The sequence below is a fragment of the Gallus gallus genome, chromosome 1, assembly GCF_016699485.2.
Source record: "Gallus gallus isolate bGalGal1 chromosome 1, bGalGal1.mat.broiler.GRCg7b, whole genome shotgun sequence".
NCBI lineage: Eukaryota > Metazoa > Chordata > Aves > Galliformes > Phasianidae > Gallus > Gallus gallus.
In genome coordinates this window covers 185,762,822-185,778,793 of record NC_052532.1, presented here as the reverse complement: position 1 = coordinate 185,778,793, position 15,972 = coordinate 185,762,822, and the positions used below count along the sequence as shown (strand labels likewise).

General features: G+C 49.1%; 3 protein-coding genes across 9 annotated transcripts in view; 2 read left to right on the top strand and 1 right to left on the bottom strand.

Moving 5' to 3' along the window:
• DEUP1 (deuterosome assembly protein 1) overlaps nt 1–5,007 on the top strand; it is a 73,212-nt gene extending 68,205 nt beyond the window's left edge. For all 7 annotated transcript variants that reach the window (XM_040671935.2, XM_040671927.2, XM_040671933.2 and 4 more), the window contains one exon: nt 86–5,007. In XM_040671935.2, the coding sequence (XP_040527869.1) occupies nt 86–164 (79 nt within the window). In that variant the 3' untranslated portion in view covers nt 165–5,007. The remainder of the gene's footprint in view (nt 1–85) is intronic.
• The window catches only part of SMCO4 (single-pass membrane protein with coiled-coil domains 4), a 28,862-nt gene extending 14,750 nt beyond the window's left edge, over nt 1–14,112 (bottom strand). The window contains exon 1 of the mRNA NM_001164340.4: nt 13,959–14,112. The gene's annotated coding sequence lies outside the window, so the exon portion shown is untranslated. The remainder of the gene's footprint in view (nt 1–13,958) is intronic.
• Nucleotides 12,773–14,042, top strand: LOC121107653 (uncharacterized protein DKFZp434B061-like). Its single transcript, XM_040653208.1, has 2 exons — nt 12,773–13,025; nt 13,119–14,042. The coding sequence occupies exon 2, from the start codon at nt 13,194–13,196 to the stop codon at nt 14,040–14,042; it is 849 nt and encodes a 282-aa protein (XP_040509142.1). The 5' UTR covers nt 12,773–13,025; nt 13,119–13,193.
• Nucleotides 14,113–15,972: the final 1,860 nt, after the last annotated feature.

Genomic DNA, 15,972 nt, shown 5'->3' with positions numbered 1-15,972 from the left:
ATAGAGACTGCTTCACATAAGGTTCCAGTACTGACTTAATAATATTGACACATTCCAAAATGTTTTTGCAAACTGCTCCCAACAGGCTGCTCCTCAGTGCCAGAGCTGCAGTGCCAGAAGAAGATTCAGACCCCAATGTTAGATATGAGGGCCTTCAGCAATAGCACTTCTCAGTTCCTGAGAGTGAAGAAAGCACTTTTTGCCCTTTGAATTTCCAGTGCAAGTATAACGGAAAAGAAAATGTGGTTTTCCTCAAACTAATCTGGACTGGAGGAAGAAGAGAGACTAAGAAAAGCGATGGACACAGAGATAAACAAACCACATACACAGAGACAGAATCAGGCAGTGGTTTAGCAGAGCTTCTGGCTACCCACCAACCCAGCACCTGGATACACTAAATAAAGCCGAGGGCAGAAACCCGTGCTCTTGAACACGGGCTGTCCAAAACCTCACATTAAAAGATCCCAAAGCTCATTTTGTGCCTTTGGAGGCAAACAACATGGACAATACACATCACCTCCTGCACAATTCAGAACTTTTTTCCTAAAAAGGGCTAGAGAAGTCGGTAGATAAACTAGTTGTATTCCTCCCCTGACCTGGATCCATCAGCCATTGCTTATCCCTCCATGAGACAGAGAAGAGAGATTTTCTGCAGCGATTAGCCAAGCCTTGAAGTCAGAGCCACAACGGCAATGCCCACTTCTGAGAAGGGAAAAGGAATAGCACTGCCCTTTCCTACTGTCCCCCACATACATGTCATCTCACCTCCCTTGAGGGCATGCTAATGATTCGAACAATGGGAGAGGGCAGCAACAGGTCAAAACTGTTCATAAACACCCGAACAGAAATAACACAGTACTCATACATCTCAGAATAGCCATCTTAGAATGAAATACAAAATAATTTTGCATAGGCAAAGATTGCAATAACTTGGTGGAGCTCAAGAGCAAAAAGCGTACAGCGCTTAAAAACAGTGAGGGCAGCTGCAGTCCAAATTCCTCTCCTTCAAGTAAAAGGAAAGATAGAAGATGGTTAAACGCCGATGGAAAGCAACACCTACCAACAGAAAACACTTTGAAAAGATAAAGAACTACTTAGATGTGGGAAGAACTGGTGAGGAAGGAAGCAAAGAAGCTCACTTCCAGTGTGGCAGTCTGCCTCAGTTGCTACTGCAGTGCTCGGCAGGTTTCAGGCCACTCCATGGACACGAGCATCGAAGTGCACAGAGCAGGCTGCAGATTTGTATTTTATGAGAGATGTGCAGTTGCTGTTAGAATTACTCTTCCTGATACTCTCTGTTTCAAGAGAAAAACAATTTAGACTTTACAGGCTATTACATTAACTAAAGCTACTTCTGAAATAGAATTTTGGGAAGTAAATACAAGAGCTACGGATTTGTTTTAAGCCACAGAAAATTATGGAGATGAATACTGCTACAGCAAACACAATCTACCATCTGACAGCACTCCTGGGCCAAGCACTGCGCCTTTCAGTGCTGCTTTCACACAACGCACACTCTCACCCTCTTGTCGTGCATTAATGCTTGTGTGACACTTTCAGACCTCACAAGGAGATCTGCTGAATGGGAGGCCGACAGAACAGAACAAGACAGTGTCAGGTTCAACAGTGAAGACGATTTTAACATTTATTACAGGGTATCACTTTGACTCTCGCTGTTATACGTGGCTGAGATGAATGTACGCCTGGCAGAGCTGCACGAAAAGGCACCTCTCCAGAAGGGGCGACAGCACTGTTGCCAGATAAGCCACCAGGTAGACACTGAGCAGAGGTTTTAACTCATCTGGAGAGCAGACAGCTAATAGGATTTCTTAATGGGCTTCTCTCAGTTTCACTGGGGCTGATGCACACTGCAGGTAGAATTCCGAGGGATTTTCTCCCCAGATAGTGCATAGCATTCCATAAAGTGTTCCATTATCATCTTGCCTCATGCTTACATAATGTACCAGACAGAAAGCCTGAAGTTACATGAACAGTCACAAAGAGGTTAATCATTAAATTCAAGCTTTTCCAGGGCAGCAACAGAGCTGACCTCTTGAATAAATTGAGCTCGGATAAGGTAGCATCGATTTTCCTAAAGAGGTTTCATTACTTAACTCCAGATTGTGATTTCTTTTGACAGCCTGAAGTTAAGAGTAAATCCAAATGCTTTTCCTACCCAAACAGCAACCAACTCATTTGAAATGCAGAGAATATGACAGACCTCCCTCCCCTTCACTGCTCTCTCCCCTCCGAGAGAAATTGAACTTCACAGACCTTCAGACCTCATGGAAAAAAACAGCAAAAAAAAAAAAAACCCTTTTAAAAGCCCTCATCTTTATTCCACAAGCCTTTCTCCCAGCACTGAAAGCCCAATGCATATTTTCTCCCAACTACTTTTATCTCTGCATTGTTCTTAACACTTTCTAAGAGTTTCTTTAGCACACAGGTGAATCATTTCAATTTGGAGCCCCAGCCAGCTAAAAGAAACCACGCAGGCATCTGGATATGTCACACAACCTCCCAGTCTTTCTGACTTATTTTCTGCTTTACAACGCTGAGCTTCCTATTCTCATTTCCAAGAAGACACTTACCTCAGAACCCAGGAGCTGCCCATCACAAGCTTCTCCATTAAACAGAAGGGCTGCTTCTCTACCTTGTTCAAGTACGATACGAAGCAACCGTAAAAGCAAAGTGATTTGTTTCTGATTTCCCCTCAGGTACTCTGAAATGTTCAGTGAGCCACAGCAAGTGCATCCATGGCAAACAGAGCATCCAACAGGCTCAGGGCTGTGCCTGACTTTCCAAACTCACCGTCCTCATTCACAGCCCTGGGAATGCGGAACATACTTGGGTAATGCCTAAGAAAAACACAGACACTTGCAAACCTTTTGGAGAAAAGGGATGTCATTTCTAACTCTCCCATTTTGAAAGCATTGCCTCTTTCACAGTTAAATTTCCCCCGAAGCAGCCATCGCTGATTGCATTCACTTGGAATTTTTATGTAAACAAGTGCTGGAATATGAAATGCGGTCAAAAGGAGGATATCAAATCACAGGATGTATACATTGCACAGCCTGCGCGCGTCTCTGCGGAGAGCAAGAACAAAACAATAACTCAACGTGAAAAAGAAAGAAAAGCAGACAAGAACATGGAACCTTTTTGCTGAAGGTCCCTCGTGTTTTAAGGATGCGTTCAATGATGTTAGTTAGAGCACCTGAATTTCAGAGAATTACTTCAGAGATGGCTCCTGCTGCTGCTGCTTCTGCTGGAATATTTCACTCTGGCTGTCAGCCAAATCTTCACTACGCTGATGCCAAATAAATGATACCCAATTTCAACGACAGATGCTGTTGTGTTGACACATAATTGATACATTTAGATTCAGGGCTCCCTGGAATTCTATAACAGCAACACTTTATTCACAGGAAATATTACCCGCAGCAGAATTCCAAGGGACTGGCACGTGGCTGATGCTGCTACACTGCTCTACTGTGAAGACATCGGTAACTACTGGGGACTGGAGGAGAGCAGCAAGTTTCTGGGGCAATGGAAATAGGAAGAGATGGCCCAGCAGTGCAAGTTAAGAGGCCCCACCAGAAACCAGCTTTTCATAGAAACAGGAAGCCTGAGAGTTTCCAACACAAGGTGCAGATCCCCTTCCTGCAGAGCTCGTAACTGCACAGGAGATGGAGGTTACAGAAACGCCCCGGCGCTGCACTAACAGGTATGTCCGTCATCTCCTTCTCTCTTTGACTTCCTCGGCTTCTTAGGCAGGAAACGCATTAGCAACCTTCACAAATGTCTTTGGAAAAGGCATGCTCCAAAGAAAACACCACATATCCCCACCTCGCGTGTGCACTCTCCCGTAGATAACTTGAAATGAACTTTCATAGATAATATTTATACTGGAAGGCAAATCCGCCTCCCCGGGATTAACAAAAGCTTCAGCATCTACTGAAATTACAACGGGAAGAAAAGCAGATGACAACACAGCCCGTGCCTACAATCTAACTCCTCTTTATTCTCAGTAACACGGCACCAGATTATTTTCACGCACCAAATGAAAACGTTCACAGGAGGAAGATACTCAGCCAAAACCACGTGCCCATTCAGCTCGAAGGAAAACAATCCTGCACCCACTGAAATGTGGCACAAAAGGCAGCAGCAAATAAACCCAGAGAGCAGAATTTCCTCTCATTTCTCCAGCCTGTAGATGTGGCTCAGCAAACATGCAATGTCGAAAACCCTGCCATGACACTTCTTCTTTTTAATTAAAATAAGGTTAAGCTTAAAAATATGTTTGAATTGCGTTATATGGGGATCAAAGGAGTTTGGAGATGACAAATGAATCTCTACCTGGAAACCTTTTTGGCCCCCGGAAAACACATTTTGTTGGCTGTTTCTTAAGCTGTATTTTAGAAGACTGAACACAGCCCAGGAAGTTTCAGCAGCTCACGGGGCCTTACCGAGCTCTCAGGTGCTGTCCTTGCTCTTCTGCTGGTACCACGGGGAAGACTGAATCCTCCCATCACCTTCTTACTTATACTGCATGAAAAAGGGACTAGATACACTGATGTGGATTCTTCACACTCTGCACAGTGCAGCTGTTCTCCTTAATTCTTCCTCTCCTGCACTTGCAAGGGTTGCTAAGGCCAAAATCTGTCAGACTTCTCTTCACACAGAACCTCCCCTCCAGGACTGCCCAGCACACAGCACAAATATAAACTTGCATAGGGAAAAACATGCATTTACCATCAAAGCCCATATCCCTCAGAAACCCTCAATCGTCATTTAGTTCAGCAACACGGGATATGTAACACACCCAGGACTGTACACTTATGAAACAGAAAGTGACTGACAAGGTCAAAAAAGCACATTAAGTAGAAAAGCTTTAGGGGCCAATGGCCTTTTCACTGCTGCAAAAGAGGCACTGGAAAACCAATCGCTGCCAAGAAAACACGTCCAGATAATAAAAAATTAAGCAACAAGTGCAGAGGTACCTTAAAAATAAACGAATGAAGTAAAATATGTAAAACAGCAAACTATCCAAACACCTCACCCCACGAAACATCTACAAAAAGGCACTGAAATGCTCCAATGTCACAAAGGACAGAAGGTCCCCTGGCAGTCGGGCATCTCAGCATGAGGACAGCATGTGAACAAACCTCCATGCAGTTTACCAAACTGGGCACAGGGCACATTTAGGTCCCAACCTTCCACGCTCCTGCTCAGAGGAGGCCAGAAGGAAGGCAGCTCCAGCTCTAAAGCTGCAGCCATTTGTTGGAGCAGCACTGAGCCTAAGCTGAGAGGCCAGTCTGTCAACACTGCATTTTTACTGAGCGCAGGACTGAAATAACAAAGCTGGATGGCTTACAGACAAGACGCAGCCCCTACCTTGTTTTGATTTGAGATTTGAGACTGCAAACAGAGAAGTGCAGGCCAGTTGGTAAGACATGGCACAGCTACACGCCAGCTCTATTAGTAGGGGCACCATTAGGCAGGGAGGAGCCCCATGTTAATATTAATACATACAGACCAACGTGAATATTTCCGCTTGTAACTGAGTTTCCTGTGAAGATTTATTTCTGCAGGCTTCTCTGAGTGCCTGAAACACCCCCTGCTTCGCCTTAAGCACGCACTACATTTAAACTTTCTTTCTTTATTAAAAAAAAACCCACCGTGTTCAATAGTAATAACCCATTCTACTATTAACAAAAGCACGGATTCGAGAGGTCAAATGGATTCTCACTCCTACTTCTAGCACTGGTTTGTGTCGTACTCTGGACACAGAAAAGGTCCCCCATTCTGACTCTCCCACACAGGAAGCAGTGCTACAGCTGGAAGACATGGGGAATGAAACAGTAAAATGACCGTACACAAATCTTTGTCCCTTCTCCCAGTTTATGTCATAAAAAGTAAGCCGCTGTGTGCCAGTTGGAGATTGCTGTACAATGAGCTAACATACCAAATGAACGAGCAGCAGAAAGGAGCCAGTTTCAACTTTTAAAGGACTTAGAAGACTTAGAAGAAGTTGCTGCAATTAGATGTCAGAGCAAATCTTACTTTTACAGATGCTGTTTTCTATCCTGTTGAATGTTTGTCCGACCGCTGTGAGAACCACTGGAACAATGGAGGGAAGGAGGCTGAGGCTGCAGGCTGAAATCAGCCCAGCTCTGCAGCCAGGCTTCTGAGCAGGGCTATCAGACCTAAACATCCAGGCGAGAATTGACACACACCCCTTCCTCCAGGCTAAGGCCCTTCAACACTCATAACCCAAGCCTCCAAACAGGTGTCACTCATCCTAATACCATAGCTACAAACTCCACCTTTAACATGGTAATTCGGGAAAGCATTTGGTTTTTTAATGCTATGCAGCATTGCCACCTAACCTCCCTCAAACCATTTGGATGGATGCTTATTTCACAGTTTCTGTCCTAAACTTACCTGGAGGCAGGTGTGCTGCATTTACAGCAAGACCCAATGAGGAAATGGGCACAGGTCTCCAGAAAATGGACTTTAATGGGCACAGGTCTCCAGAAAATGGACTTTTGAGATGCAAAGAACTTCAGTGAGCTTCAATAAGGGGTTTATGCAGCACGCCTGCTCTTCAGACCTGCTGCTAAGCACTGCATTGTGGCCAGAGAACGGCTCTCTGTGTACACAAAGCCAAGGTGCCAAACAAAATCAAACTGACAGAGGGTGTAAAAACAGTGAGACCAATTTATAAATAGAAAGCAGTCTGAGGGCATGACAAATATACACCCCGAGGTCTGCTGCGTCCAAGGCATGATTATCCATACCGCTAGCACAGAACAAAGCCTGGAATCAAGATGGGCTGTATGCAAGGCTTCTCTGTTTGGCAACGTAAGCCTCATGGAGCCTTATTAAAGACCCTTAGACCTTTAACAGAGAGCCTAACTGAAGGCAGACACTACCGGAGCACTGAAGCCCCTCACCTCAGCCTGCTTAATCTTTTCCCCCGGTTTAGCCATCATACAGCTACAGCTCTTCAGCTCTCTATCTGTAGTATATTTGAGCTCTTAATAATTTTTAGAGCTACTCATGGCATAGGAAAAAAAAAAACCCACACAGCTAAACAAGTGTTTGTGAACAAAAGTACCACCTCCATAAATAGCCCGAACCCAAATGGATTGGGTTTGTTGCTGCCAGAGTCCAAAGGGTGCCAGTGTCAGTAAACACAAGGCCAAACATTCTGCATCCCCCTCCAGCCCAGCAGCTCATTTCAGCCTGGAGAAGTCATCTGTGCCTGCAGCAGGGCAGGCCACATTTCTGCTCTTCATGTGACAAAGACACAAACACACTGCTTAGGCAGAAGCAGCTTTTGCACTGATGCTGCTCTTTATTTTCTACTCTTTTTGTGAAATACAATTTCCGAGCAAAGCCTTTGGGGAAAGAGCTCTACTCAAAATCACTGGTCCTCTGTCTGGCACAATAAGAGCAGAGAATGCAAATTAGTTTCAAAAAAAGCAGCTGGCAATCAATAAGAAAGGGCTGGTCTCCAAAAGTAAAGCTGGGTTCCTCTAAGGATAAGAGTTAAAAGGCAAAACATACAAGAAGATGAAAGTAAAGGAAGAACAAATGTAAACAACGTTGTGGGAGGGAGGCACAGAAGGAGGGAAAAAAAAAATCTAATGGTACAACTGAAAAAAATCAGACAAAGTGGCAAAGAACAGCTGGGGTAAAAAGGGAAGAAATACACACAACTGGACTGCACAGAGAAGGATCCCTAGAAAAAGTCTAATGCAAAACACACGCAAGCCAAACAAGATAAAAATAGTGAACGGGAGCAGATAAGAGGCCAGCTGGCACTAAGGCTGAAGGCAGCACACACGAGTTCACGTTCTAGCCCTGTTCCCAGGCATTGATGAGTCCGGTAATGAGCACCAGCATTCCTTCCACCGCACATCTGGCCAACTCAGCAAGCCGTGGCTGCTCACCTCCTGACCTTCTGCACAATGCAGTGCCCATCTGGGTGTGCCAGAACCCACCCACTCTACCTGCGAAGTCTTCTTAAGGCTTCTCATGCCCACCGGCAGCTGTAGCAGACTGAGAAAAGCCCAGCAGTATCGTTACCACCTGTGTAAAGGAAAGAAGAGCTCCTCAAGGATGACACACCGAGTCTTCCTATTATTTTGTCCCATTTTTAAAAGCCAGTTACAGAGGAAATACATCATAGAATCATAGAATCACCAAGGTTGGAAAAGACCCACAGGATCATCCAGTCCAACCATCCACCCATCACCAATGGTTCTCACTAATCCATGTCCCTCAACACAATGTCCAAATGTTCCTTGAACACCTCCAGGGTCAGCGACTCCACCACCTCTCTGGGCAGCCCATTCCAGTACCTGACCACCCTTTCAGAGAAGTAGTATTTCCTAACATCCAGCCTGAACCTTCCCTGGCGCAGCTTGAAGCCATTCCCTCTCGTCCTGTCACTAGTCACACGAGAGAAGAGGCTGACCCCCAGCTCACCACAACCTCCCTTAAGGGAGTTATAGACAGCAATAATGTCTCCCCTGAGCCTCCTCTTCTCCAGACTGAACAATCCCAGCTCCTTCAGCCTCTCCTCATAAGGCCTGTGCTCCAGACCCCTCACCAGCTTTGTTGCCCTCCTCTGGACACACTCCAGGGCCTCCATGTCTTTCTTACAGTGAGGGGCCCAAAACTGGACACAGTACTCGAGGTGCGGCATCATGGTCATAGCAGCCTTCCCTTGCAGCTATCCTAGACACTGCTGATATAAAGGGAAAAATACAGGTATTTTGGTACTGTTAGGCAGCTCTACTCAAGAGAAACAAACAAAAAAAAGAATCTCTCACGTTGCAACTCAGTGCCACAAATCACTGACCGTGTCTTCCATCTGCACACTCAGACCTGGTTTCACTGACAGCCTCCACCAAATGTTTGGAACTCAGGTCTCTATCTCGCATATACTTTCAGTGCAGCATACCAGCAGTGAGGAAGGCAAGCAGGTATTTTGCTCCAAAGCCTTTCAACCCCAAGGAGTATCATCAACAAACTGCACAAAATTAACCCCTTGATCAGAAATATTTTCAGCAACTGCTGAAATAGCACACATAATTACATAGGGTGGACAGTGGTATCTTCTGCACTCACATGAAACTATAAGGAAAGTCTTATCAGTGCACTGTAGTTATTAAGATTAGGTTTTGAGCAGCATGATGATGGACCAGAGAGAGGTGTCTCTGTCAAGTCACAAATATATTTAAAATTATGCTTATGCTTTCATGACTCCTATAAAGAAAGGTTGAGGGAACTGGGCTTGTTTAGCTTAGAGAAGAGAAGGCTCCGGGGAGACCTCATTGAGGCCTTCCAGTACTTGAAGGGAGAATATAAACAGGAGGGGGGGATGGCTGTTTACGAGGGTGGACAGGGACAGGACAAGGGGGAATGGTTTTAAACTGAGACAGAGGAGGTTTAGGTTGGATATTAGGAGGAAGTTTTCATACAGAGGGTGGTGTGGAACACACTGGAACAGGTTGCCCAAGGAGGCTGTGGATGCCCCATCCCTGGAGGCATTCAAGGCCAGGCTGGATGTGGCTCTGGGCAGCCTGGTCTGCTGGTTGGTGACCCTGCACATAGCAGGGGGGTTGCAACTGGATGATCATTGTGGTCCTTTTCAACCCAGGCCATTCTATGATTCTGTGATAACTTCCATGCAGAACAATGTAAATGCTCTGCATCCTATGCTTCGAGAAATTCCACAAGACTTCTAATGACCGGAGTTCAGAAGCTTCTAGTCACACTGACTAAAGCACAGAACTCCCATTTTAAAAGAGAAAGAAGTAACTTCTTTGCAACTAAAAGCAGCATACAAGAAATCAAATGAAGCTGGATAGAGGAGAGTGAAAAACCCTGAGATCAAGCCAGGGGTAGGGCAAAAGGCAACAAAGGGAACAGCATCACACATCTCATACCCTCAGAATACCCAAAGGGTTCACCAATACCCCATCTCCAGCTGTTTGCCACAGCCAGCACACACAGCCTGCTTCCTCTGTTGCCCGCAGCAATTCCTGGAGGGTTTGTCTTAACAAGAAAAAAATCTCTCACCAAAATAAAAAAAGCAGAGGGGAGACCTGCAGCATAGCAGAGGTTCACAGTGACAACCTCTGGTCCACCATTACTGCTAAGGCAATCACAGCATTTTAATGGCGCATCTCCCCAAGGCAGCAGCAGGTGAGATCTTGGTGTAGTGAAAGAGATGCCCTTCCACATTAGCATGGCCTATTAGCCACAAACAGGATTAAGAGCTCAGCAAACCCTCACAGAGCCCACATCTGTCAACATAACTGTTTCCCATATGGACGGAAAGGAAGGTAACTTCTCGGCTTTAACAAGCACTTACAGGAAAGCTGATACTACAATAATTAAAAAAAAAACCTAAGGGAAGGGGGAGAACACCACAGGACATCACAAGCATGGAGGCTATAGGATATAGCACCTCGTGATAAAAATGCCACCTGCTTAAAAGCAGCCCTGCTGTTGGCTTGGTGCCCTGCACAGCACTCACCTCAGAGACCTCTCGATAGGACCACAGCCAAGATCTGCTTGCCAGACGTTTCTTGAAGCGTGGCAGTCAAGTGTCAAGAAAACAGAGAAATCCAGATCTGCACACAACACAGAATTGCTATGGGACAACGTGGGCATCGGTCAGCCACAGACACTCCTTGCAGCGCACGATGGAGAGACAGGAAAACAGGCAGATCATTTTGCTCTGGAGCAGGCAGACCTAACAGCTGAGTCAAGAAAGGCCAGGTCCATTCCCAGGGAGCTCCAACTTCAGGAGCAGATGGGACGTGGAGCTGTGAGGGTATGGCAAACCCAGCCCGACTCAGCAGAGAGAATTAGGGCTCAGTTCTCTCAAACCCTGATACCACTGCAAAAGATCATAGAATCATAGAATGGCCTGGGTTGAAAAGGACCACAACGATCATCGAGTTTCAACCCCCCTGCTATGTGCAGGGTCGCCAACCACCAGACCAGGCTGCCCAGAGCCACATCCAGCCTGGCCTTGAATGCCTCCAGGGATGGGGCATCCACAGCCTCCTTGGGCAAGCTGATGAACTTACCTCCCTGTAATCACAGTTCTCATGGCAGCACCACTCCCTGCCGAACCTGGGCTGTTCTCCGGTGACTCTTAGTGGAGAAAACTCTCCCTTTTCAGTTCCCCTGAACCACTGCCTCTAAGCAGTGCACACACCGTCAGGCCAAGTCCTGCTGGTTTCAAATTAACAGGGAAGGGAGAAAGATGATGGAGGAGGAAAATATGGAACAAAAACAGAGGAGGAAACTGCTTTACATCGCACATGAAGTACCATAGCCAGATTTACTGTCCAGTGTATCCACCATCCCATAAGACAGCTGATATCACCTTATCAGCATGTATATACATACAGGAGCATTTCACTGTCTAATGCACAGAAAAACATGATTAGATTGGATTAAAAAAAAAGAGATTATTTTGCTAGCACACTGCTCTAGGAGTGACTAGAGGAAACAGCCCACTCTCTCACCTGTTAACAGTACATACCCCCAAATGTGCAGCTAGCAAGTGTGACCAACAGCCACCTCACACAGTGTGAGCTGTGCTACAGCCTGATGCTCTGGGATAGCTTCAAAGCCCAAGTGCTCTTTCCCAGACAGATGTAGTCATGCAGCCACTGATAAGTATGGCTCCAGTGGATTGGCCCCACTGGTCTGAGAGCACTGGTCACAGCACAGAGAGGTGCTTCACACAGAATCATAGAATCACAAGGTTGGAAAGGACCTACAAGATCATCTAGTCTAACCATCCTCCCATTCCCATTGGTACCACAAGCTACTAAACCATATCTCGTAGCTCCTCATCCAGACGCCTCTTGAACACTGCCAGGAACGGTGACTCCACCACCTCCCTGGGCAGCCATTGCAGTGCCTGACCACTCTCTGGGAGAAAGTTTTTCCTTATGTCTAACCTAAACCTGCTCTGGTACAACTTGTGGCCATTTCCTCGGGTCCTGTTTGTTGCCTGGGAGAAGAGGCCAAACACCTCCTCATCACAGCCTCCGTTCAGGTAGTTATAGAGAGCAATAAGGTCTCGCCTGAGCCTCCTCTTCTCCAGACTGAACAATCCCAGCTCCTTCAGCCACTCCTCATAAGCCCTGTGCTCCAGACCCCTCACCAGTTTCACTGCCCTTCTCTGGACACACTCCAGGGCCTCCATGTCTTTCTTACAGTGAGGGGCCCAAAACTGGACGCAGTACTCGAGGTGCGGCCTCACCAGGGCTGAGTACAGAGGGACAATTACTTCCCAGTTCCTGCTGGCAACACTGTTTCTGATGCAAGCCAGGATGCTCTTGGCCCTCTTGGCCATCTGGGCACACTGCTGGCTCATGTTCAGCCAAGCATCAACCAACACCCCCATGTCCCGTTACTCTTCACAGTCATCCAGCCACTCAGCCCCAAGCCTATAGTGCTGCACGGGGTTATTGTGGCCAAAGTGCTAAGGACTGTACAAACAGGGCTTTCCAAACCCACCCTGGCAGCACCAACTCTGTTAAGGGCTCATTTTTACCTCTATCTGTCAGTGCTGCCCATACCCTTCTGAACCATTTGCGTTGGGTCAACACCTTCACCACAACCTGACTGAGGAGCAGAAACCTCTGCAAGCCCATGCTGGAAAGAGCACTGGAGAAACAGGTGGCTCCCAGAACGTCCTGTCATAAAAGCACAGAATCATGGGGTGGTTTGGGTTGGAAGGGACCCCCAGGGATCAACCCACTGCCCTGGGCAGAAAGGGTACGTGACAACCACACCCACATCAATGCGGGTCATCCTTGCTTCTACATTTCCCACACACCACAAGGGAAGGCTGCAGCCCAATGCGCTCCAAGGCCGAGCCGTTGGTTTAGCTGAGAAAGATGGCTGAGGTTCCCACGTGCAACGCTTGAGGACAGCCCAGAGCCGCCTTCCTCCTCACTTCAGCCTCGCAGGGCTGCAAGGTATAAACAGGCCGCTACAGGACAGAGCACAAGAAGTTATTACAGAAGCACCAATGAGAAACTCATTCCACTTTCTTTCTTTTTTTTTAATAGGGCAGTGGGGAATTCCCAGCAGACTTTTATTGCATTAGAAAAGAGCAATCCGAACAAAGCCAAAAAGAACCGAGGATGGGGTTTGCAGATGGAGCCGGGAGGGGCCGGCACGGATACCGGGAGGGGACCCCGCAAGGGAGACCTCCACAGCACACCACATTTCCGTCCCCCGTTTTAACAGCAGATTTGAAGCTCGGGAGCTTTAGAAACACACCCGGAAAGAAAACGAGTTGCTCCCCAGGTGCCCAACAGAAAGAAAGAGAAGCAAAGAACAGCCCGGGATGGCGCTCCTGTCAGCGCGCGGCGGGGACAGCGCCGAACCAACGGGAGCGCCGCGTTAAGAAACAGAGGAGCGGCGTTTCCACGTTCAGAACGGATTATCTCGGCTCCCCCCCACACGGGTCACCTTTAAAAGCTTTTCCGAGCTCCCCCGACCCCCCCACCAGGCTGCACAAACGCGGCTCCCGCTCGTCTCCCACACGCAGCAGCACTCGCGGCCGGGGAACCGAAAGTCCGAGTAAAACCACGGCGATCAAGGAAGCCGCGGGGCTTTCCAAGAGTTGTTCTCCTCGTGGATCTCCGCAGGGGCTGCGGCTCAGTCCCGGCTGCACGGCCGCACACCGCCCCGTCCCGCCCCGTCCCGCGGCCGCTCTCCCCCCAGCGGGCCGCCCGCGCACCGCCGCGTGCAAACTTTGCGCTTCCTCCCCGCGGCGCTCCGCCAGCGGCGCCGGGAGCCGCAGCCCGCAGGAAGTCGGCCCGCACGGAGCCCCTCCAGCGCCGCGGCTCTCCCCGGAGCCGCTCTCCCCACCCCGGGACGGCGGCGGCCCCGCGCGCCCTTACCCGGAGTCGCGTTCGCCTGAGAGAGAGGCGCGCAGCGCGAGGCGGCCGCCGGCAACTTCCCCGCTCCGCCGCACGTGGGGCTGAGGCGCGGGCTGCGCTCCGCTCGCCGCAGAGGACGTGGCAGCTCCCTCCTTCTCTCCCTCCCTCCTTCCCCGGCCGAGCCGCGCCGCGCCGGAGGCTCCTCCCGGCCCCGCTCTGGCGGAACGCGGGGCGCCCTCTGCCGCACGCCCGGGGACGCTGTCCGCCGCCGGGGGGGGACGCGGCGCTGCGGCGGGAAGCGGAGAGAGCGGCCGGCACGGCGCGGGGCCGCGCTTGGGTGGCGGCGCTGAGGGGAGCGCCGCGCTGTCCCTCCTCGTGTCAGACTGGAGCGGTGCGCGGAGCGGGCGGGGGAAACGAGAGGGGTTCCTCTGCCTGCGGCGTTGAGAGGAAAACTCCCCTCCGACCCAGGTGGTGTTGCGTTTATTGGTTAATTAGAGGTGAGGAGGCAAAAATGTAGGTGGATTTGGAGTGTATCAGCAGGAGGGAAGATTGTTACACACGCTCTGAAGTGATTGGCCCGAAACGAACACAGACAGATCCCAGAATGTCCTCCCAGAACGGGATGGGAACAGTGGGGGACAAAGCGACCGAGGAGCCCCACCACAGCCCCTCAAGGTGCTGTCAGAGCCAGCAGGACCCCGACAGCTGTGCCTGCCTTGCAGTGCCATGGAATCACAGAATGGTTGGAAGGGACCCCGAGGATCATCAGGTTCCAACGCCAGTGCCACAGGCACGGCCACCGACCTCCACATCTGGTACTAACCCAGGCTGCCCAGGGCCAAATGGTTTGGGCTGGGTTGGAAGGGCCCTTAGAGCCCAGCCCATCCAGCCCCAACCCCGTGCCCGGCCTGGCTGCCACCCACCAGATGAGGCTGCCCAGGGCCCCACCCAAACAGCCTCTCTGGGCACGTCCGTGGCTCAGGGTGACTGCACTGCAGACATGCTCTGCTTTCACACGGCGGAGAAGCCTCTTGCTGCGCTCCTGAGGAGACGGGAGCTGCAGCGGGAAGGAAATAAAAGATCTCAGACGTCTATTTGCATTTTCTCCTTTGCAGGATTACACGTTTGGAAAAGACATGATGCTGCCCGGGCTGCATGGCTTCAGAACGCCTGACAGAGGTTTGCACTGAAAAGGTCATTCAGGAGGGATCTGCCCATTCTTCAGGTTAACAGCAGGCACGAAGCCGCTCCCACGCTCACTGTGTGGCAATGTGTGGTGCCTTTCTTAGAGCTTAGGATGTTTCCTGGAAGAGCATTCGGGTCAGACCCTTTGGTGTGCCCTTAGCTCAGCCTCACACTGAGCGGTATTGCAATGTGAGGCTGGTGCCTCCCACTGCACTACTCTGCTGGAAACATCCGCTGCTTCCAGCTGGGGGCAGGTGTTTAATCTCAAGGTGCACTGCCAATTGGAGATGAGAATTGGACTTTGAAGCTGTAAAGAAGCGGTGCTCCTGATGCTCCAATAACGCTGAATTGCTTAGGGCTAAAGCAGAGAAGAAATCAAAACTTTCATATAATAAAAACTAAAGCGTCCCTGGCACTGCGGTTATCTCAAAGGGCCTTATGAAGCAATGCCAGGTGAAGGGCCACCTTTAAGCTCAGCAGTGTTCTGTGCACTGATGTACCTTTGGACACAGAGCTTTTTGGCCAAGACACCAGAGTTATCCATAATCGTTTAATGGGGCTATTATGTATGTTTAATGATCACCCGCAATGGCACGAGAAATGTGCTCTTAACAGTCATCGCTTAAAGCCATTAAGGAAAGATAAAATGCATCATACATTGAACTCACCCTTGGCCCAACTCTGGGTAGCAGTTCAGTCAATTTAAGGTTGTAAAGAATGTGTGAGTCTTCCCTACATACCCCAGTAAAGTACATTCCTGAAGGTGCAGGGAAAGACCTGCCCAGCAATAGCACACTGTTAGTGGCTCCTGCCATCATTCTGCCTTCAGTAATGCTGTGTAACAGAGGGC

What these genes read in the sequence shown, in the direction of transcription:
- LOC121107653 (XM_040653208.1), top strand. Translation starts at nt 13,194, where the DNA reads ATGGGGTTTGCAGATGGAGCCGGGAGGGGCCGGCACGGATACCGGGAG.